The 23,711-nt window shown below is 34.9% G+C and overlaps 1 protein-coding gene across 3 annotated transcripts in view; it reads right to left on the bottom strand.

Moving 5' to 3' along the window:
- Positions 1–21,864, bottom strand: part of LOC129745044 (glucose 1,6-bisphosphate synthase) — a 30,299-nt gene extending 8,435 nt beyond the window's left edge. Inside the window, exons 1-4 of one of the 3 annotated variants that reach the window (XM_055737867.1) lie at positions 21,701–21,864; positions 12,725–13,018; positions 12,371–12,633; positions 39–284 (exon numbers count right to left, since the gene is read on the bottom strand). In XM_055737867.1, the coding sequence (XP_055593842.1) occupies positions 39–284; positions 12,371–12,633; positions 12,725–12,808 (593 nt within the window). In that variant the 5' untranslated portion in view covers positions 12,809–13,018; positions 21,701–21,864. Of the gene's footprint in view, positions 1–38; positions 285–12,370; positions 12,634–12,724; positions 13,047–21,700 lie in introns of all 3 variants that reach the window. The other 2 variants (XM_055737868.1, XM_055737869.1) reach the window with 2 other exon arrangements.
- Between the last annotated feature and the right edge of the window lie 1,847 nt (positions 21,865–23,711).

The following is a 23,711-nucleotide window of genomic DNA, read 5'->3' as shown; positions in this document are numbered from 1 at the left end:
GTTACCCAGTTACAATAAATTATTTAAAAAAAACTTACTCAAGGTTCTCCAAAATAGACGACTGAATGTTTTTGTCGTGCGGCGCGATGATTTGGGCACTGTTGGTCCAGTAGACCTTGTAGCCGTTGTCCTCCTTCGGATTGTGGGATGCCGTTACCATCACCCCAGCCAGACAGGACAGTTCCTTCACCGCGAAGGGAACGAACGGAGTGGCCACAGTCCTGCTGTACAGCCACACCGGGATGCCTTCGGCAAGGAAAACGCAAGCACTCAACTCGGCGAATCTGGAAATGGAAGTATAAATCAAATGCATATAATGTTGAATGATCATATTCTTTTTTATCAGAGGAGTAACATGATCCTAAGAACACGGGATCCTTATTTTAAACGATTGTCGCGTACGTTTAAAAAAACGTATCGAGAAAACCATGCGAAAAAATATGTTTTATCGTCATGTCATCGTTCGTCTATCACTTTAATTTTAAACTTTTTCATCGTGAACAGCTTGATATCTAAATCCTTAGTAATGATGTAACATTGCCTGAATGATTCCCTAGAATAAACTCAAAAATGTAAAATCGGCTTATTATTTTCCAAATAATTGATAGATCATTGATTTCATCTTACGATTTACTACACATTTGAATTCAATAGATTTAATCTAATTAACAAGAAACTGCTTCGATGTCCTTTTGGATTCCATTCAAACGCCTCTCTGCAACTCTCGTTCTCATCGTTACCTTCGTTACCGCATATGTGCACCAAGTTTCGCACTCGTACAGCAATACGAATTTGACGTTTGAGTTCAAGGTTCAAGTTTTTGATCGTAGAGATATCTGACGTTAGCGCCACATGTTCCGGAGACTCGCAAATGCGAATCGGGCTTTTCTGATTCGAGATTCGAAGTCTTTCTTGGTACCACCATCAGACGTTATCTGGCTACCAAGATACTGCCTGGCTACCACTTTCTCACCTGGTTGCACAGCTACCATGAAACTGGAGGGATTTTCTGTGTTGATCTCCATCGACTTGGTCTTTCCGACATTGAGCTTTCGGTGAGGTCGTCAAGTTTGCTCTGTATATCCGGTTGTGTTTGGGCGAGCAAAACAATATCGTCAGCCAGGTCGAGCTCGTTCAGTTGCTCTATTTATTTATAAGTTTATTATCAATGATCCTAGGCTAAGGTTGATGTCATGTTGAGGCGACAAGCAACGCAACACGTTCACACGACATACCAGCTCTCATTTGATCTCCATGGAAAAAGCGCAGACCTGTCATGCTAAGCGCATTGGAAAGCGCGACAAAGCTGATGCCAGGGTGTTTTGAAGCGCGACAAGTAGGAAATCCAGTGAGAATATTGTTTTTTCTCGGTTTGAAGCAGTGATTCCGGGTTTTAAGCACAAAAGTTCGAAGATTAGTCCGAACTTGTGATAATAAACTAAAAAACATCTTAATCAGCAAGAAAATTTTCCTGAATTCTTAGTTCCGGCAAAAAAAACAAGGAATTTTGTCGGTTCAAATTTCAGCATTCTTGCAATCCGGGACATGATTTGATGAGTTTTTAATGGCTCCCGAAAGAAAGGAGACAATTCCAAGCATTATCAGATGTAGAGAAGTGATGATTTGTAGTGAATTTCAAAGCGACATGGCGCGCCAGCATGACATACCAATGCGTTGCATTGCTTTCTTATTGGAACGTAGAACGCAAAGCGATCAGCTGACATCAGCTGAAGAGTTTGAACTTCAAAAACATCGTAATTTGTAATAAAACACTTCTTAATACTAGTTTTAATTTGATTTCTGGACATATTAAAGTTGATTTCCTCTACATATGCGTTGTATAGTGCCACCTTTACATTGGTTCGTTTCTTGCGTAATTTTGCATCCTGTTTGATAGCTGCAACGACCTTATGCTGCGCAAACTATTGCGTCATTCGTTGTGAGATATCTGTTAATACAAGTACGGCGAACAATACCTTCCACTTGCCAAATCCTTCAAAAACAACGCCTCGATTGACTTCCTTCGAATTTAAAGCGAATCCAGTCCGACCACATGCACAATGCACAGGGTTCAATAAACCGGCATTTTCTCTTGCCATCCGAGATTTCTCAGCGCGTAGGTATTTGAGAAAATTCTTTTAGACTCTCTCCAGTTTATTGACGTGAACGTTGTAGTATGGTTGCCATACAATGCTGTCGTACTCAATTGAAGTCCGCACTAACCCAACATAAGTTGAGACGATAGGGTCGTTCAATCGATTAAAAATTCTGCTGACCATTCCAAACATTAAATTTGCTTTGGCTACCACTTGCTCAATGTGCTTAGAGAAATTCTGTTCTAGAGTTTGTTTTGATTTAGTCGTATGAGCCACTCAACGAGATTCTAGAAAATCCCAGTGGAAGTTCCGAAACACCTTTTTAATTCTAGATTTGAAACTATAGTTTAGAATTGTCTGAAAACTTGGTATTAAAATGCGAATATGATTAAGAAATCACCTATGTATTAGACATGCGCATTAATTTTGTTCTTTATTTATTTATTCCGCCAAACAGTGTAGGCTACATAGATATAATAACTTAAACCTAGAGATTACAATGTTCAAATAAGCTTAATAATAATAATTTTTCTTTACATTTACAAAGTCAGGTTCTTCGGTGCCTGTTACCGTAAAAACCTTTTTTCAGCTGCTGTTTTGACATAGTTAAGTCTATATTCTCATAATGTTTATTATAACTATACATTAAACAATTAACAGGACTATATTTTCCATAATCAGTTCGAGTAGAGGTTATAATGAAAAGATTTCTTGTTCTTAAATGACGGCAAGGACAATAAAAGTTTAATTGATTTAGTAGATAAGCAGACTGAACGCGCTGATTAATTATGTCGTTTACAAAACAGATTGCAGCAAACTCTCTTCTTACACTTAATGTTTCCATGTTTATAAGCAGGCAACGTGATTCATAGCTAGGTAATTGGTTCTGAGACCATCCTAAATTTCGTAAAGCGAATAGAACAAATTGTTTCTGGACTGATTCCAAACGGTTTTTATGTAAAATTTGAAAAGGCGACCACACAACGCTACAATACTCAAGAATAGATCTAACATAAGCTGTGTACAATGTTTTTATTGTGTATGGGTCTTTAAAATTATAACTGAAACGTTTTATAAATGCTAACATACCGTTTGATTTCTGGATTATTGAGTTATAGTGATCTACAAAGGTAAGTTTTGAGTCCAATATAACTCCAAGGTCTCTAATCTTGTTGACTCTCTCGACAGGATCATCTCCCAATTTGACAATTTCATATGACTGACATTTTCTTCTGGTAAATACAATATTTGAACATTTTGCCACGTTAAGTTTGAGCAGACTTTTAATGCACCATTTGTTAAATACATTAACTTCGTTTTGAAAGATTCTAAAGTCTTCTTCGCTATTCACTTTCATATAAAGTTTCATATCATCAGCATAAATTAGCACATTTGACTGCTTGAGAAGACAAGTTATATCATTTACGTATAAAATAAATAATAAGGGGCCGAGATGGGAGCCTTGAGGCACACCAGAAGTAACGGAGATACTTTTTGAAAGTGAACCATTAAATCTAACAACTTGTGAGCGGTTCGTTAAATAGGACCTTATCCATTTCAGTAGGTGTGAACTGAAACCCTGTTTATTTAATTTAAAAATTAACATGGGGATGTCAATTCTGTCAAAAGCTTTACTGAAGTCCGTGTATAAAACCTGTACAGAATTACCGCGATCCATACAGCTAATATTATAGGTAACAAACTCGAGTAAATTAGTGGCTGTAGATCTTCCTTTAACAAATCCATGTTGCTTTTCAGTAATGAGTGTTTTAATTTGGTTATATATTTTTGCATTCACTATAGCTTCGAAAAGTTTTGGTATGCACGATAAAATGGCTATGCCCCTGTAATTGTTTATGTCAGATTTTTTTCCTGACTTGAATATGGGTACAAGAAATGATTCTTTCCATACTTGAGGAAAAACACCTGATTTCAATGAAGAGTTAAATAGAAGAAACAATGGCATACTCAGTTCATTTACTAGATTTTTTAAAAGAAGTGGAGGAATTCCATCAGGCCCGGGCCCTTTAGTGCTGTCTAAGGAAGAAATGGTTTTACATATTTCTTCAAAGGAAATTGATTCTACTACAGTAAGTACCGTTGAATCAGAGAGATAACTAAAAAACGAGGTATCACGATCTTGCTCGCAAAAACTAGTGTAAACATTTTGGAAAAAGTCGGCGAATAGATTACAAATTTCGTCGGAATTTTGACCTTCTATGCTGCCAAAGTGCATGCGAGATGGAAAACTATTATTTTTTAATTTTGTATTGACATATCTAAAAAAGTTTCTTGGGTTCGATTTTATGTTTTGCTCAATTTTTATATTATAGTCTTGGAAAGAAGTATTTAAGCGTATTGCTAGTCGATTACTGGCTTCTTGGTGTTCTAACTTAGTGACTAATGATGGATTCTTTTTCCAGTTTTTATGTGCCTTCTGCTTTTTATTTCTTAAATGCACAAGCTCTTTCGTGAACCATGGCGGATTTTTGTTATTATTTGTTCGTCGCTTTAATTTTGTTGGAACGTATTCATTGAGAATATTACCAAGAATTTTGTAAAAAATCTCCACTTGATTGTCTGTTGAGTTTTCAGCTCGGAATATTGTTTGCCAATCAACAACTTGTAATTTTGTTTTAATCATATTATAGTTAGCATGAAAAAAGTCAAACGTCTCTATAAACTCGTAATCATCTGGTAAACGTTTTTGATCAGGACATATGATTGAGAATTCGATAGCAGTGTGGAAGACCTCGTTTTTCCAAATTGGATCTGAAGCTTCTACAACACAAAAATCATCAGTCAAATTGGAAAATAATAAGTCCAGATATCGACTACAGGCATTTTTTACATGATTTATTTGATTAAGACACAAAGAAGCCAGATTATCAAAAAGAATTTGCAGTGTTTCATTATCACCACAGATCGGCAAGAGAATGCTTTCATTATCTTCATCAATTAAGAATTGGAGACTTGATTGGTTAAAGTCGCCATAAAGGTGTATTTTAAATTCGGGCTCAAAATTTGCGAACATTTCAGTAATGTCAAACAGAAACTTTTGAAAATATTCTTTAGTGGCATATTCTGGCGGAAAGTAAATCGACCCAAAAATATGCGTTTCATTGAAGATGCGGGCTTTGACCCACACCTGCTCGAATTCTTTGTGTTTAGTCGTAGGAATGAGCTCAGAATCGAAGACAGAGCTGATTGCCACAACCACACCACCGCCAGATTTCTTGTCAGAAAGAAGAAAGTTTCTATCATCTCTAAACACGTTGAAACTAGAACCAAAAACTTCTTCGCTCTTTATGTTTACATCCCAGCTTGTTTCTGTTCCCAAAATTATAGTATAACTACTAGCTGCTAAATTTTTATAAATTATATTCAATTTCGATGCACTTCGCATTCTGTTAAAATTTTGACAATAAGCCACAATTTCATTATTATTTACTATAGCGGATGTATTCAGGGCAGAAGATGTTCTATGGTCGCGCGAACGAATTGTAACGCGATCCGCTTGGTCAACATTAATCAAAGAGCTAGTACCTATAGTGGCACGCGTCGATGGGGCAGAAAATATGGATACATTACCGGGTTGTTGAAATCAAATGCATTAGGGCCATGGTGGTAGCAGGGGCCGGCAAAGGGTGCACTGAATGAAGTGGGACACGGATTGAACGTTGCATATGGCGGCATGGAAGTCGATGGATGATGTGTGCACATATTTGCATGGTACGGTGAAGTCGTTGCCGCAGCAGTAGTCGGGAACCTAGCCGGTAGCCTATCATGATGTGGTGGCGTATTAGGTGACACAGAAGAGGGTCCAGGGTCCAGTGGTGGTGTATTTGATGATACAGTAGAGGGTCCAGGGTTTAGAGTATCTCCACGTTGAAAATTGATGAAGGTCGGGATCTTTGTTTTCGGCTGAGGTTTCCTATTAAACGTGACCTTGGCGGCAGCAAGCAGTTCTTTGTCAGTGGAAGGCTTTTTGATCGGTTTGATTTGACGTTGACGTTTTCTTCGTTTTTTCGCTTTATCAGCGTTTTTTTGTTGCTCTCTGCGACGTGACTGGCGAATATCGAACTCTGCCCAGTCAGCTTTCCAAACCTTTTTTGTACCCAGAAGTCGCCAACCTGAGTCATTTAATTTTAATTTTCTGTTTAGCTCGATATCTAGGCTTGGGTAATCTGGTGTCGGAGGTGAGGGAGAACGACAACGGGCAGAGGCTATGTTGGCTGATAATGTTTTTAACTCATCCAGTATATCAAGCTCCAATACTGGGTTTGACGTAATCGTGCAACTTGAGGCGATTTCCATCGACAGCTGTTGTAGCTGACTGAGTTCCTCATTTATGTTGCACAGGTCTTTGGAAAGACCTGACGTCACTGAATTAATTGACTTTGTTAGGCATTCCTGCGAAGTCAACATAGCCGTGTCGAAAAGCGATGTCGCATGGTTTTTCAACGCAGCGACAGATCCAGCTAAAGTGCTGTTTTTATTAATTGTAGTGAGCTCTAATTTAATGGCCTGCATAGCTATTTCTAGCCCTTCGATCGCCTCTAAGATCATGTTTGACTGATCATGCTGAAGCGCAAAGCGATGCGCCACCTCCGTGTTTTTGTGAATCAGCTCAGCTAGTTTTTTTTGTTCTTCAGCTAAACTGTTGATTTCTAGCTTAGCATTAACGAGCTCCTGGCAAGTTTGACAGCACGGTAAGAGGTACGCACTGGAATCCACTTTTTTGCTCCTCAATGTGTTTCTTTGAATAACAACTCCCACACAGGATGCATGGAAAACTCGCGGGCAACCAATGCACTTCCACATGATTGAATCAGTGGCAGAGTCCAGAGAACAAATTTCACACTTCATTTTAATTAATTTAAAAACAGCGGGCGATAAAAAAAAGTTAAACGCAGAGTACGGAGGAGCGGAAAAAACACGTCCGAATCGATTGACAACTAGTAAGCGAAAAAAAAAAAAAAAAAAAAAAAAAAAAAAAAAAAAAAAAAGTTCTCATTAGCTAAAATGTACTTACAACCTTTTGCATTGATCGTTTGGCACAAACGTCGTTTTGTAATTTGAAGAATCCATTCTGAAAACATGATTGCATTTGTCCATGACTTCGCAATTCCGTTTGAAGTTGTATGAAGAAAGGATCAAAAGAATCGAGAGCACGCAGATTACTCGGAAGTGCCCATTTAGATGTTTCTTGGATCGGGTTTCCTGGGTACTGTCCATCGCAGCAATATTCCTACTAAACTTGACACTGCTGGCTTTCACCTGTGACTTTGTTGACCGACCTAGGGCAGCATAAACGCATCCAACTCTGACGAATGTTTAGGATGCATCTGTTGTAGAACATAATAATAGTTAAACTTCTCGCCAAGTGAAAAATGACAATTATTTTACTTACCCAGCCACAAATTCTACCTCAAAATTCAACTAGGATAGTTAAAATCACTCGTACAAACTTTTTTGTATTACTTAATCATCATTTTTCACAACATTTCAACACTTTCCTAAAGACTTTCAGCGAAAGTGCAAAAGGACCGATGAACCAAATCCCCGAACTTTTGTTTTGCGACCAATTGCATGCACGCCAATACAGAGCAACGCAAAACGTCGTTAAAACCAATTTCACTCGAAAATGGAAAATGTCATTATACGTCTTAAATTCAAATAATTTTGCTGAAGTAATTTATCGACTAAACTAAACCAAGTTTTTACCGAAGATAGATTACATGATTAATCACCATTTACAGTCAAAAACTCAGTTTTGTTTATAATGGTTCATACGACCTAATCAAAACAAAATCTAGAGTTTGTTAGAATCGTTTTGACCCTACTTCCCGGCGCTAGCTCAACAGGGAAACAAAATTGATCACCGGAGAAACATTGAACAACAAACAGAAAAACTGTGATTAATGGGCGGACTTTACAACCTAACAAAATTTTACAACAGGAAAATCAAAACTAATCGGAAATTCCAAGGAATGCACATTCAATTAAAAAGACTCTACAATTTGGATGAAGAATAGACCATACAAAATTTATTCGAATTTTCTAATATCGTGTTTCTTTTCTATTCACGATTTCTTGAATTTTAAGGGTTCATTGACCCAATAAAAAAACTAAGGAAAGATTTTGGGGTTTTAATTTTAGTACTTGCGCATTTATTCTGAGCTCGATGGTTGACACTGGTCTCGTTGCGGCCGTTCTCGGTGGTCGACTCGTTGGGGGACTGGCTAGGACGTCGGACGGGATCAATGGCGAAAGCAGGAACAGGGCGATTTCAGGAACCAGGTCGAAATGCTCAGCGAGCAATTCGAGCAACAACTCGGCCTGTGGAGCGTAGGCCTACGTTTCACTAGTCGGTCCGGGAGCGTTCTGTGTGCACTGTCACCACGCGAGTGTCTCACTCTATCGAGGGGCTTTAGCTTTTCGGTCGGCCCTAGAACACACGGACGGAATTCCCACCAGGCCTCACCACAGCGCTGAGTGCCCCGAAGGGGGTTGTAACGGGTTGGGGCACTTTCACTGGCACGACCTGACGCACTCACGGGACACCGGTGTGTTCATAGAATTGCTGATGATGATTAGCAGCACTGGGGGAATTCAATTGTTCCGAGGTTCACTACACGGAAGCTGCCTCGACCGACTAGCTGGGGAAAAACGAAGTGTAGTCTTCCAACTAGCCGTTGATTTTCTTCCGGGTCACTGCCGGAACACTTTTAACGGGGAAAGGGGTCAAAGCCGCCTAATTACGGGTTGAAACGTAAGGGTCACGTTGAGTGTGTGACGTCGCTGTTGCAGCTCAACCACGGACCGGAACTTGCAAAAAAAAGCCTCGCGTCTTGCGAGCTCCTCCTATTTATACCTTTCACAGAAAGGCATGCCTCTCATTTCAGCCCTTTTCCCATTTCCCGTCTGTGATGTTCTCGTTCCCTTCGATGACAGCAACATGACAGGAACAATACAGGAACTGACATATAGAGGGCTGGTGTCTTATTTTCTAACATCTCTTTTTATGGCGTGCATTCCATAACATAATATATTAAATAAACAAACTAATACCTAACAAATAACTATAAACTAAATGAATAAATAATAAACGCGAAAATGAATAAATATGCAAATGAATAAATAAATAAATAAATAAATAAATAAATAAATAACGGAAAATTAAAATTTAAACAAATAAATAAATAAACAAAAACTAAATCCCTAAGTGACACCAGCCGATTGCTATTAAAACTAGGACAAGACACCACACAAACATGTAGATATCTTATCCTAATTTTAGACATTTACGAACAATAGTTTTTATTTACAATATTTACAAATTTTCATCCAAACTGGCCCAAAAATCACAATTTTTATTGTAACCATTAAATGAATGGTTACAAGTTCTCTGTCTATCTCCACTAAAAAATCTTTTACCGACGTCTTCCTATTAATGATAAAGCTGTTTTCGAGGCATCAATCCTTCTGGTGACAAACAGGAAGAAATATTTTCAGATCATCAGCGTATATCAGCACGATCATGTCGTGCAGAAATTCGGGAAACTCGTCAGAAGGGGTTCCAAGTGATTTCCTTGTGGGACACCACTGTTAACTGAAAATGCACCAGATCTGACATTTCCCAGCCTCGCGTACTGAATTCTTTCAATTAGGTAAGAATGTATTCATTTAAGGCAGTTACCAGCAATTCCATTCTTCCAAAGTACGGAGAGAAGAGTGTTGATTTCGATCACATCAATGCTTTCGACATGTCCGTGTATATAGTATCGACTTGAAAACCTCACTGTGAATCAACTGTGAAGTTCGCGATACAATTTCACCGAGATTTGTCACGGTCGACCGCAGTCTCAGAAAGCCATGTTGAACGTCCGACATTTTCCTCTCCAGCCAAGGGTTTACATTTGGTCGTAAACGATGCTCTCAAAAATCTTTGGTATGGCAGAAAGTATAGCCACTTCACGATAATTTTCAAGTTAAAGCTTAGACGGACTTTTATGTATCGGTACGATGTGCGAAATCTTCCAAAACTTCGAAAGTATTCCTTCGTGAAGTGAGTGATGACTACTTACAGTAGGTTGGGGTTAACTCCGTTTTCTCTAACGGTCCATATAAGTCGTCGGAGAGTATCACCAAGGGGGGTTCAAAGTTCCTTCCTTCAACTGCAGAGCTGGATTTCTACATGGCGTTCCGTTGGTTCACGGGGATCCTTCGGTAGCGATTTTTGGAGAACGTGTCGCAATTTCAAAAGAGGTGAAGGGAAGGAATATTAATGAAAAAAATTATTTTAAGATCAGGTTAGAAATTGTCCTGGAACAATTTTTATTCAGCAAAATTTTAATAATTGTTATTTCTTAATAATTTTGATTCACATTTCTTGATAGAAAATTGATAAAAAAAATTCCGTGGAAATATCTTAAATAAGGAAAAAAAAATTAATCACGATTGAAAATGTGAATTGTTGATTAGGATAGTATATAAATCTGGACTTTAAAAGATTGATTCGAAACACATATGTAGTTGATGATTGAATAAAATTGGGGCTTGTGATATAGCTCAGTTGGCAAGTCTGTTGTCTCCTGAGCCGATGTCCGCGAGTTCGAGCCCAAGAGTAAACATCGAACACAGTTGTACCGGAAAAGTTTTCAATAACGATCCGCCAACTGCAACGTTGATAAAGTCGCGAATGCCATAAAGATGGTAAAACAACTATAATCGAAACAAAAAAATTGAATAAAATTGAATGAAAAAAGAAGAGAATATTTTATTTTATTGCAAGAGTTGCAGTGATAAAAGTCTGAGATAAAATAATTTTTCCAATTCAAATTCATCCAGTTAAGTTTAAGTATGCAGAATTTTCTCAAAAGATTTTCATCGATTTTAAAAAGTTGCATGCTTGGATTTAGAAAAGCCAAAATTAGCATAAAATTCTTTGTACCTCGAAAAAAGGAGTTTTATGGCTTTATTCAATTTAGAAAACCCATTTGAATGTAGAGCTGAACATTTAGAAGGCGCTTGTCGCCTGTCATATGGCTACCAACTTGTAGAAGTGTTAGATTAGTATTTGATGAATAAATTTTGAATTAAAAATGGTTGATTTCAAATTCTGAGCATGATTAGTGTGTGTATGGATTGAACCTACACTTGGTCACCCCACACGAGTGTGTACGCAAGTCAGTCAGTCAGTCAGCGAGTGCGAGCGGGTGAGCGAGCTAAGCACGACAGCGCGTAGTTGTCCCGGTAAGACACGGTCAAGTGATCCGGTGGTTCCACTACGGAAGGCTAAACCAGTCTGCACATTTGGCGACCGTGGCAGGTATTTGCCAATCAAATTGTGTTTTGTTACAAAGTTTGGAAAAAAATCGAGCCGAATAAAAACAAACATCGTCAAAATTACGCACGCTAAGAAAGTTCTACCAAAAGTTGGGAAAAAATTAAGTACTTTTGATATTTAAAGTCCAAAAGTGAATCAGACTTAATTTCAAATGTGCTGAAATGCTGTTCAGAAAGGAAAAATAAATGAAAAACAGGTGAATTCTTTAAAATGAAATAACTAGCTAGCGTATTCGGAAGACTGTTCGGTGTATAATAATATTCAAGCGAGTTGAGAGGACAGCTTGAAAAAAATTGAATGACACCAAAAAGCGAGTTGAGAGGACAGCTTGATAGCAATTGAAAAAAAAACACCAATATGCGAGTTGAGAGGACAGCTTGGTGATCAAGCGGGTTGAGAGGACAGCTTGATAGAAATTGAATAACACCAATAAGCGAGTTGAGAGGACAGCTTGGTGATCATGCGGGTTGAGAGGACAGCTTGATAGAAATTTAAAAAAAAACACCAATTTATGCCTCTGCAGACACTTCTTAATAAAATCCCATGCTAAAGACGAGGTAGGGTTTTTGAGTTGCAATACAAAAGGTTCATTGAATTGCGAATCGAAATTAAAAATTAAATCAGCTTTAATTCGTGAACGTTATACAGTATTGTGAGATGAAATGTCTTAGGCCTAGAGTGATGTAGGACTAAAATCCGTCGAGCCAATTTTTTGACATTTTTGTTTACATTTATTTTTAAGCACTTTTTGGGAACGAGTCATTTTTCGTTGCTCCGGTAAATTCATTCATTAACTGAAAATTTTGGCACACTCATTTTGGCATCTTGTGTTTTTCTTCTATAGTCATCTTATGCTACTTATACTATGGTAAACTTTAAAATTCTGTTCACAAAAAGCTAATCCAAAAGAACATTCACTCACCTTTTGCTATTGTAACGACCATCGTATCCCAGCACAACGCCTCGCTTACGATCGTCCGCCGATTGATAACACTGAAGTATGTATTGGCAGAGTCCTTGGGCTGATTGTATCACCACCAAATCATTCATAGCATTAAACCCGGACTGCATTACTCCTCGAAGCCCAGCCGTTCCAAAGGCCAGCCGCTTCAGCAAACGTCCACTCAAGGTGGCCCATTCTTTAGCCTTCACCAGCGACTTAATTTCATTTGAGGAGTTTTCGTTCTAAAATTGAAAAGGACAGAACTTAATAAAGGTGTATCAACTCGAGGAAAGAACCACAGAAAGCAATTCCCATCCCAAGTCCAACACGTACCTTATCCCATCGCAGCCATTCGGAAATTTTCTGGTTCAATTCCGCGTTCCCCGAATCGAACTCGATTCCATTGGTTGTTTCCATCTGGCTGCACAATTAATTTCGCCTGCGGAGGTGTTGTGTTTTCCAAGCTCGGATGGAAAGATAAACGGCTCCCTGAATACTTACTTCAGTGGAAAACTTTCTGCGGTTCGAAGGATTTTCGCGAACTCGAGCTTGCTGATCTGCCTATCTCTATTCAAAGGCGGGTTCCGACTCACTATTCTCAAAGAAGCGTTCGGTGGAATCGCGAATCTGCGGGAGAGAACAAAAAATAAAAACACTGTCAAGACGTGGGAATTAGTTAAAGGTTAGTGGTGTTATCAGTAAACTTGTGTTGACGTAGCATTTGTGATGTAATTTCGGCATAGAAAACAACAATGTGGCGTTTGTGTTTGATTACAAATCCATCCGTCGGAAGCGCTTATCGGAGTTTTGGATTAAACCTGAAGTCATCCGACCGGAGAAATATTTTGAAAATACTAGCTCCCCCGCAAACAGAAAAGAATAATGAAATGCAGTTTAATAGAAAATAGTGCTGAGTCTCAACATAAAAATGCTTTGTTTTAATTTTTGAAATGTTGTTGAACACTATTTGACGGAGTCAGCTAAATATTCTCGTGCTTTGTGACAAACTTCTTTTCGAAAGCATGGATCATTCTAGTCAATTGGATAGCACATGGGGAGTCGATTGAAATGTTTATTCAGCTGTACTATTAGACACCAGACAAAGCGTAGATGTGTCTGAAATGGAGTATTGATTTTTGAAAATGTATTGTTGGCAAATTATAATAATTTTACTTTAAAAGGTAAATAATGAGTTCCTAAACGGCTAATAGATCATACTAAACTTTTGCTGCGATTTTTCGATTAAGTTAAGATTCAGAATCGTATTTGATAGAACATTTTACAGGTCTTTAAGAGAAAAAGTTCACACAACGCTTTCTATGACAAATTCGTGTCACTCGGGTATTTGAGAAACTGTAATCATGTAAAATAATACTAGAATGCATTGCAGAAATCTTTTCTTAAAATACTCCTGTGTTAGCAAATTTTATAACTTAATGTATCTAAACAAGTTCATCGATAACTTCATTATCAATCATTTTTATAACGAAAAAATCGTTTGTATCATTAGAACTTCTATTTAGATAAATATAGTTCAAGAAACCAATTTAAGCCACAATTTTATTTTGCGTTTCTTGTTCTTCAATTCCACATTCAAAAGGGTTCATAAATTAAACAAGGCCACACAATTCACATTAATCTGTCAATAATTTAATGCTGAGTGACTGATTTTGGTGCCTTGTAAATTTTGAAAGAAAAAAAGTAAGAATAAAAAAAATTTGCACTTTTCTGACAAAACTTTAAAACATTACAAATAATAAAAAAAAAAGGTTTTCATCAACTTCCTCCAAGTAATTTTGACATCTGCGCAAAAAGTTATAGACGTTTTCTATTTGTTAACTTTTTCCAATACTGTGAAATAAAATATTTTTAACATATTTTTAAAGAAGCTTTATCTAAATTGAACGTAAGATATTTTTAAAAGCAAAAATCGAATCGTAATGTGGACTTTTACAAATTTGTTATGTGAAATCAAATCTTATATATTTAAAAACATTCTTCAGTAATGTCAAAAATATTTGTATTACCAAATTTAAAAAAAAAACTGTAGAATTTACTTTTTAAAATCATGAATCACCATCATCACCAATATTATTCTTAAAATAAATAAAGTATAGTAAGAAATTTCAGAATCAGTTTTTTTCTGTCATGTACATTTCTTAGTTAATCAGATTGATTCAACTTAGAACTAATTTATTTTAATCTTATAAACTTCATCAAAACGAAGGATAAATGACAAAATTAGACAAAAGATTCGAGTTCAATACGCCAAAATCTACCAAATCAATCATTCAAACGTGGCTCAAAAAAAATTTCTTTTTCATCTTCATATCCTATCTTAATTTAATAAGAGTTTTAACACCGTAAGATGTTTGTTATTTCAATTTATCGTCCTTATTGGCGAAAGTCATATATTTTTAGTAAGATCATTTCAAGATTATGCAAATAACAGCAAATAGAAAGTGAAGAAATGAATAGATCTCGCGTGAGCTTTCATTACGTCGTATGAAACAAAATGTAAACAAACAGTTTTATTACGAAAAAATACAAAAACTGACATAAACTAGTCGCAACTTCTTTACATTTAGAATATTTGTAGCCTGGACAACATATTCTATATGCTTTTAAAGTTATTTTGATAACTTTTGCAGCAGTTTTCTGTGAATTCTTAAGATGTTTCATACGATGTTATTGAAAATGAGCGAGTAGAGTTTGATAAGAAGCATTTTAAACACTGATCCTCATGAATCAAATTTTTAGTTTTTATTATCTTTAAATGTTCTTACTGAAACAGCTAACTTTTATCGCTAAAGCAGATGAATAAAAATTACATTTTATTTTAGTTTTCAAATAAATTTACGGATTTTTATAGTCAAACTAATGAAATTTTAAGAATATTTTAAAAAGTTCGCCATTTTTTCAATTCCAAATTTTGGTGTTCTGCAAACATAATCTTCTTGGAAGTGAAAAAACAGGTTTTTAATATGAAAATCTAAGTCATCTATCTATTTCAATTGACAGTGAAAAAAAAAATAGTGCTTGAAATAGTAGACTATAATTGCGCTTGAAAATGTATGAACGTTTCACTTATTTTTATTGTTTCTTAGGCTGGAACAAATATCAATTTCTTCTTTTGTCACCCCCCCCCCCCCCCCCTTCGAAATTTCCAAAATCCCGAAGGGAAGAATAAATAAAGTTTGAAATATTTTAGGTAAATTTCAAATAAAAATTTCAAATATCCGAAAGATGGAGTAGCAACCATTATTGGCGATGTGGAACTTGTTCTACTGAGCCACGCCAGCGATCGTGGAGCTCGAAATGATTGTTATCATAATTAGATTTTTGAACAAGTCATGCATACATTTTCTTCAACCATGCATTTCGGGTTTTACGGTTTAAGGTGGATGTGAGTAGTTAATCAAGCTAAGCTAAGCTAAGCTAAATTCAAATATCCGAAAGATTACAAGACCAAGAACCAAATTTTGGAAGATGAAAGTTAATTAACATTTTGTTTTAATGATTTTATTGAATTTTTCGATAAAAAAAACATGATTTATAAGTTTTATGCAATAATATAGCATGCAATTCGATTGCATACAAGCTTACGTGCAATTTATTCCACTTTATTTGTTTTTCGCATTATTTTTTATTGACCCCCCCCTCGCGATGTTCCAACTCCGAGTGACAAAAGAAGGATTGGAAATTTGTTCCGGCCTTGTTGTATTGTCAATTAATCTTTTTGGAATCGTTCAGGACTTAAAGAAAAAAATCAAACTTTTGTAGTCTTTTATTTTGAGAACTAGATGAATTTTAATATTCTTGGCCAACAATGCACGAATAAAAAAAAATTAAAACGAGTTATGTTTGTAACTATATGTTTACTCATGTTTAAGTTAATAGTTTACGTATTAAATCGAAACTTTAGGAAATTGGCCCTTAACCTAAAATGTCAGCTAATGTAATGCTTAATATAATGAAACTTAAAGTAACAAAATATGGAATTCAGTTTCATCGCTGGTTGAAATCTTAAATAAGTTTGAGAGCCTGGTGCATAAAACTTATTAGATTTGAGTTTTTTAGGAGAGCCTTCAATTTCTTTAAATAAAATTATTCTATACTCAAATAAAACACGTTCAATCTTCCAAACTCTTTTAAAAATTCAAATATTTGAACCTTTGATGAAAATAAATAAAAATTGAAAAAAGGAAAGAGATGAACTGAGAGCACCGAGAAAATATAGAATTTTGTGTAAATTTTTCAAGCGAATATCAGGTACATGTTTCTTTACCAGCAAGTAATTTTCAAAAAGAATCAATTCCATAATGAAAATGGATGATTTTTTTTAAATAAAATTTGAGTTTTTGCATAGATTTGCATGCATTAATTTAAATTCTACTTTATATGAGTGATTTTCTGCTGAATTGTGTGGACAAACTAATTTTGATTAAAAATTTCAAATCTATAAATTGAATTGACAAGCAAATTTTAGAGTTCATGATCTCTTGAATTTCTCAACAATTTTATGAAACTCATTTACAAGCTAAATCTTTCAATCTGTTTCCGAATTTATATATGATTTCTGAATAGAACAAAAACTACGAATTACGAATCTTAACTCCAGATCAGAATTTTATGAGCCAAGGTTAAGAATGCTTATTAAGGAATCTATTATACTGATTCTGTAGTTTTTGTTTAATCTAAATTAATCTATAAGTTAGGCCGGAACAAATATCAATTTCCCCCTCCCCCCTCGAAATTCACAAAAACATCGATGGTAGAAATAAATAAAGTATTAAGTATTTTATGGAAATTTCGAAAAATGTATCAAATATTATAAAGTTTACAAGAGCAAAACAGCACATTGTGGAAGTAGAGAGTTTTAAAACCTTTTGTATTCTTCATTTTATTGATTTTTTCTATAAAAAATAACTAGACTTGAAATTTATTCAATGATATAGTCTGCCATTTTATTGCGTGAAAGCTTTCGTGCAATTTATGCCGAATTATTATTTTTTTGCATAATTTTTTATTATCCCCCCCTCACGTTGTTCCAACTCCGAGTGACAAAAAAAAAAGGGTTTGAAATTTGTTCCGGCCTTATTTATTTTAAATCGGTGTTGTGAATCTGAATTAAAATATTAAATTCAAATGACGAATCTGAATCTGAGTTTTCAAATTTGGATCTCCATTAAAAAGCCGAATTTTGTGTAAGAATTAAGTTTAAGAAACTTCGAATATGAATAAAATACAAAAGTTTTGTTTTCAAAATTATTGACTCACTTTTTCAAAACTATTTTCAAAATATTGAAAATGCACATGATTTTCGATAATAAGATTCAAATTTTTCATAAAATGCAAAACCAAATTTGAACCTGGATTTCAAATCAGCTTTTCATATCTAATATCTTATGAATATTCGAACTAAAACTCAAGAATTCTTATCCTGATACTGAATTCGGAATACGAAAATAGAAATTCTTCTTATATCAGTTATGGGAATATTGAATCAGAACCTCCGAAATGGGTGTAAAATAATTTAAAATTAAATATTCAGACCTTAATTTCTTTGAACAAGTGAGAAAATGTTGAAAAACTGTAGCAAAGTTTTGAACTTGGAATGGGGTTTAGAGGTTTTAGCATTAGTTTTTAGTCTAGATTACTCTTGAATATCTTCACTTTGTATGCATGATTTGATTATGAATTAAAAATTTAGAGAGTAGAGTAGAATACCATACATGCTTTTTTGGACCTTCTTGAGGGGAGTCTCCCAACAAATTTCATGATCTTAAAAAAACGAACACAAACACGTACAGAATTTCAATAACACTTACTGTAGATGTTCTTTGTAATGTTCCCTGTAAGAGATTCTTTTCACTCAACATTAAGCGTTCATCTTCACAAATGCTAAAACCATTAACCCACAGAAATTGTACTATGTATGCCGTGACCGAGATTTGATCTCATGACCGTTGGCTTAGAAGACTTAAAGGCTATCCTCCACGCCACGAGCTTCTACGCTGCTTTGGTGTGAAATTTTTGTGCACAATTTTACAGGAACAAGCTCCAGAAAACGTAGAACAGATTCCTACGGAGATCGCCCGTTTGATACTAGAATTTCTTCTCCACCAGAATGCTAATATTCCAGGAGTTGATCTTTATATCAATGGCAATACCAAATATAAAGAAAAATGACCAATTTTTGAACAAACTTCAATTAGCAACCTGTACATAGTAGATTAAACGTATATAGTACGATTACGTAGTTTTAGTTGTACGTAGTAGATTCAAGAAGAAAATTTTTAAATTCCAACAAATCATTTCCACTTAGATGGTCAAAACAAACAGGTAATCAAAGATTGAACATTGTAAATATTAATCAAGAGACTAAAACAGTGCTGAAAAGAGGAAACCCGCAAAATCAAATGTAAAAATGAGTTTGAAACCAAAATTTGATAATAAATATTAAAATTTCAAATCATTTTTTTTTACTCGGAATATTGCATTTTCTTGAAATTTACATTTGAGACCATCAGATTCAAAAGGATACAAGTGTAAAGATGATCGATTTTGAGTTAATATTTCAAGCCAAATGATTCTTTATATCACAAACTATATGTTTTGATACAGTTTTGAGATTTTAATTTTCAATTTTTTTGCTTAGGTAATTTTGTTGAAAACTACAACTTTTCGAAAAGAATATTGAAATTTACGAAACTCAGAAACTTCAAAGTGTGTTTTCTTGCGAAAAGTATCTATTCTAAGCTCGAAACTGAAGCTTTTTCACATTATTTTGAACTTTTGCGACTATAATAGGTTTGTTTCTCAATCAAAAATCTTGCAATTTTGATGATTCATTTGATTTTATTTTATATGTACAAAGGTACAAATAATTCAGGATGCAATCATTTGAAACTTTGCCACCCTACCCGGCTTTCAGTACCGAACTTCAAAGATTTGATCGATCAACGTACTAAAATGCCATCTTGGCAATTTTCATCCATTTGCGTTTTTCGGTCCATCGACAGACCTTTTTATCTGCATACCTCAATTAACCATCTGGTGGATCCATCAAAACCACGCTTCACAGGGATTGAAAGTATTTTCCCAGAATTTCCGTCCCATTGCTGGCAACCGAGAGAAGATGCCGGACGAAGGATGCTCACAACAAGTGACACAAACAGGAAAATGTCCGGAGAAAAGCCACTAAAGCCACAGACCATCCATTCCATTCCGTGCCATTCCGGGAGACTTTTCCAAGTTGACTTTGTACCTTCTGTAGGTGATGCTATCTTTCACTTGATTTAGCATTTTCAGTAGTCCCGCTTTTTCGCCTTCGCTTTTGCTCGAGGGTCAGAAAGGAAATCTTCAGATCGTTGAAGTGGTATTGAACTTTAAGGTGCTTCTTTTGGTGAGGGAGCTTTTCAGGTTTTTGTTATCTCGAGTGTCATCTTTTGTCTAGCAAATCCCATTAGAAATGTTTCAAACGGTTATAAAATGTGGAGGTAAGGGATACTCTTTTATCGGTTGCAAATAAAGTAGCTATTCAAAGGCTTTAAGTAAATTCAATATATTGACTAACCTTCTTCAACAATCTGAATTGATGTTGAAAGTTTTTAATCATAATTGAGATAATCTAAGCTTTTATTTAACTGTTACATCTTTCCTGGTTTATAAAATATTTATTGAAATGTTTCGTAGAATCTTTATAAAGATTTCAGGAGCATCATTTTACAACTAATGGTTTTTGTGCCAATTTATAAATTTACTTGAGGAAATTTTCCGCTGAACAACTTCGTTGAAGACTGTATCTTCATATCTTATCAGGCAAAAAAGTTATAACTATTCATTTGATCAAAAATGTTTGTATGAAGGAAATGAAGGTGTTAATATAATATTTAATGTAAAAATATAAAAAAATAATTTATCGTTAATAACAAGAAATACTTTTATTCTATTATAAAAAAAAACATTTTTTATCTTTGCACACTTTTTTCAGTCATGTATTGATCTATTATTTTACCACAGAAGCAAAACCTTTGCAAAATCATGAAATTTTACCTAAATTCACCTTGAAAAACCAATCGAAATCTGGTTCGAACTTTTTCATGAGTTGGCATCTCGAAGAATTTGACCTCTTAAATTCGGTTTTTAAATAAATTTCTTTGTCCATTGGAACACATCTGTCACATTGCTTCAAAGCCGGTTACACAGATTTCGATCTATGGAACTGCTCAATATTAATTTTATTTGGTGTCTACTAGTCAGGCAACACTTATTGCCTGCTGGAATCAGGTTCTACAAAAGAAACAATAATGATGTTGATTCTTCATTACAAAATATTCAATTTTTCCATACAATTCTGCAAAAATTAATCGGTGATGAGTTTTTGACCAAAACGAAGCTTTTAAGAACCTAGGATTTAAGAAATTCAAAAATGACCGCAAATCGACTCAGTCAAATAGGCCAGTTACGAATGAGTGTATCTCAAAAACCATTCGTTTGATCGAAATACTTTCTATGAAGGAAATTAAGGCAATCTTATGAAAATTCATGAAAAAATTAAAAATAAATATTTATCGTTTTTTGTAAGAAAAATTTCAGAAAGATTTTCAGATTTTTTAAATTATATTCGAATACTTTTACGCTCGAACAAAAATTGCAAATGTTCGAAAAATGTATGGAAAATGAAAAACACAAAACTTTAAAAGCGTGTTAACTCGAAATTAGTTTTTATACCCTTTGACCACTTTGGTTTGTAACAATTTAAAGAGATTTTTAGATATTTGTTTTGAATTTAGTTAGTATAGATTCTGGTATATTTATCCAAATGATGTATACTGACCAAGAAAAATGTTCAATTCTTAGAACATAGTTTATCCAAAAAAGCTTCGCGGGCCACAAAAAGTAAGTTTTATAGTATTCGAGTCTATTCTTACCAAACAGGTGTGTGTGTGTGTCCAACGTCATAGAAAAAATATTGATAAAACATTCTCCCGCATTGTTAAAGTCAGTTAATATATCAATTCTCTGCCATTTGCTGCTCTTATTATCAAAAATTCGCTCCAAATATTTCACTATTCTAAGAAAAGTTCAGCACATGCTTCAACAGAAATGTTAACATTCATGCTTTGTAAAAAAAAACATCGGACATCCGACGAATGTGCGCTCCCCTCCACTGTACAAAAACAAATCGATTTTTTCTTCCCTGGGATTCTGTCACAATGTCACAAGGTCAACGAAATAAACTTTTTCGGAAACCACAAAGGGTTGAATGTTGAACCGATCATTGGAAATAATCTCCAAACTTACCGTTAATATTAATCACCAACAAAACAACTTTTAACCTTTTATTTTTGTCAACTTCACTTGTTAGTCCGTCCGAGTACTGCGACGAACATAATCACATTACATTTATTATCGTCGAATTAATAGCAGCTGCCAAACACTGCTCGCAACCGACCCTTGTGTTTGTTTGAAATTTATCTAGCCTAAATAGCATAACATAGGAAGGGAGTTTGCGCAGTCGAGACGGTTGATGTTTACATTGGATCGGCATAGGGCTGCCTTTGACAGGGCATCATTCAGTGTTGACAAAAAGAGGAAACAGAAAGTTTTGACGTTGAAGCAACTCGTAACTTAAATTATGATTCAAATGAACTTTTATCTCAATAAATTATTTGTAAAGATCTTTAAAGCGATCATTGGAAGAGAATTGGCTGATTTTGTACCCATCTTCTCGTGTTACCTCAATTTGATATCATATATTTTGAACGTTTGAAAAATTTGGAATTTCAGAAACTGTTTGACAGTATATGTTCCGAAGGTAAGCTTGCTGAAAAAAAGTCAATAGCAAAATAGTAACATATAAAGAGACTGTAGTAAACAAAGGTGCACAGTCTGATCCCTTTCAAAATAATAAGCTTACAACCCTGCTGTAGGGCTGCCTTTAAGACTGCTTGGTTTTGCTCGATTGGAATGACACTGACAGAATCGAAAATTCCAATCGTGACATTTCGTCTCTTAGTTTACTATAGGCTCGTTAGTAAAATATTATAAATGTTCTTGGATTGTTAAAATACGTAAGCAACTGCGAATCAATTGAACCCATGAAGTTAAGAAGATTTCCCGGCGGCGATTAAAATAAGATAACACCGTTTTTTTAAATAAGAAATAAGGCTGAGTAAATGCTTGGAAAATCAAGTTTATTTCATGAAATCTTATACATAAAACAAATAAATAATGAAAGTTTTTTTTTATTTAAATTGGCACATATTTCTGGAAAAAAAACGAATTTTTCTTTGTAAGAAATTCAGGTTACTGTCACTCCAGGGACCAAGTTTTCATAAGTGGTAAATTTCTCACCAAATACATTAAGTTCTACAGGAATATGATGAGTTGAATAAAGTTATATCTATGTCAAGGTCAGAATTTGAAAAAATCTGAATTTTTAAACATAATGCCGATAACAGGGCCGTTTGAAGAACCGGCTCATTGGGGGGGGGGGGGGGGGGGGGGGGGGGTGGGCGGTGTGTTTAATGGTTTTTTTTTCTAGAACATTTTTATATTGAACAATGCATACACAAGTGAAAAAAGTATCAGTATGTAAAGTACAAATAATTCAGGATAAAGTTATTTTGCAGTAAAAGTTAAATATTTTTGAAAATAAGTTCCAGGAGTTGCCTATTTTTTTCATGAAGCTTCAAAATATATGGAGACTAGTGGTATAGCTCAGTTGGTAAACCACTTGCCTCCTGAGCTTATGAACGTGAGTTCGAGCTCAAGAGTAAACATCGAACACAGTTGTTCCAGATAAGTTTTTTGATGCCTGGTGCGCCAATGGCATCGTTGATAAAAGTCGCGAGTGGACAATCACGTAGAAACTACTATAATCAGAATTTGGCCCTGAGGATAAAAAACAAGTTCAAAAATTATCATTTATTATTCTACACTTCATAATTTAAGTCCTGTAATTAAAGTTTTCAAAACTAAAATCTTAATTTTTCAGAAATCAAATTCTTTTGAATGAATGCAGATCTTATTTTTAATATGTAATTTTCACGAGGTTTGTGTTTCTAAACTGATATTGCTTTAATTTAAAATTTTAATTTTTAATCAAGAATCAAAATTATGGATCAGCTATCTACTTCAATTTGAATCCTAAATGGAATTTTGAAATTTTAATACTGATTATAAAATTTAAATTTGGGCTAAATATGAATACAAACCTTGGATTGTAATCTGATTTTTGCATTTTGAACCCAAATTCAAAATCAAAATCTTTATTCCAGATAAGAAATCCTATGAATTTGAAACCATAAAG

Source organism: Uranotaenia lowii, chromosome 2 (assembly GCF_029784155.1).
Source record: "Uranotaenia lowii strain MFRU-FL chromosome 2, ASM2978415v1, whole genome shotgun sequence".
Taxonomy (NCBI): Eukaryota; Metazoa; Arthropoda; class Insecta; order Diptera; family Culicidae; genus Uranotaenia; species Uranotaenia lowii.
This window is presented reverse-complemented; position numbering and strand designations above follow the sequence as displayed.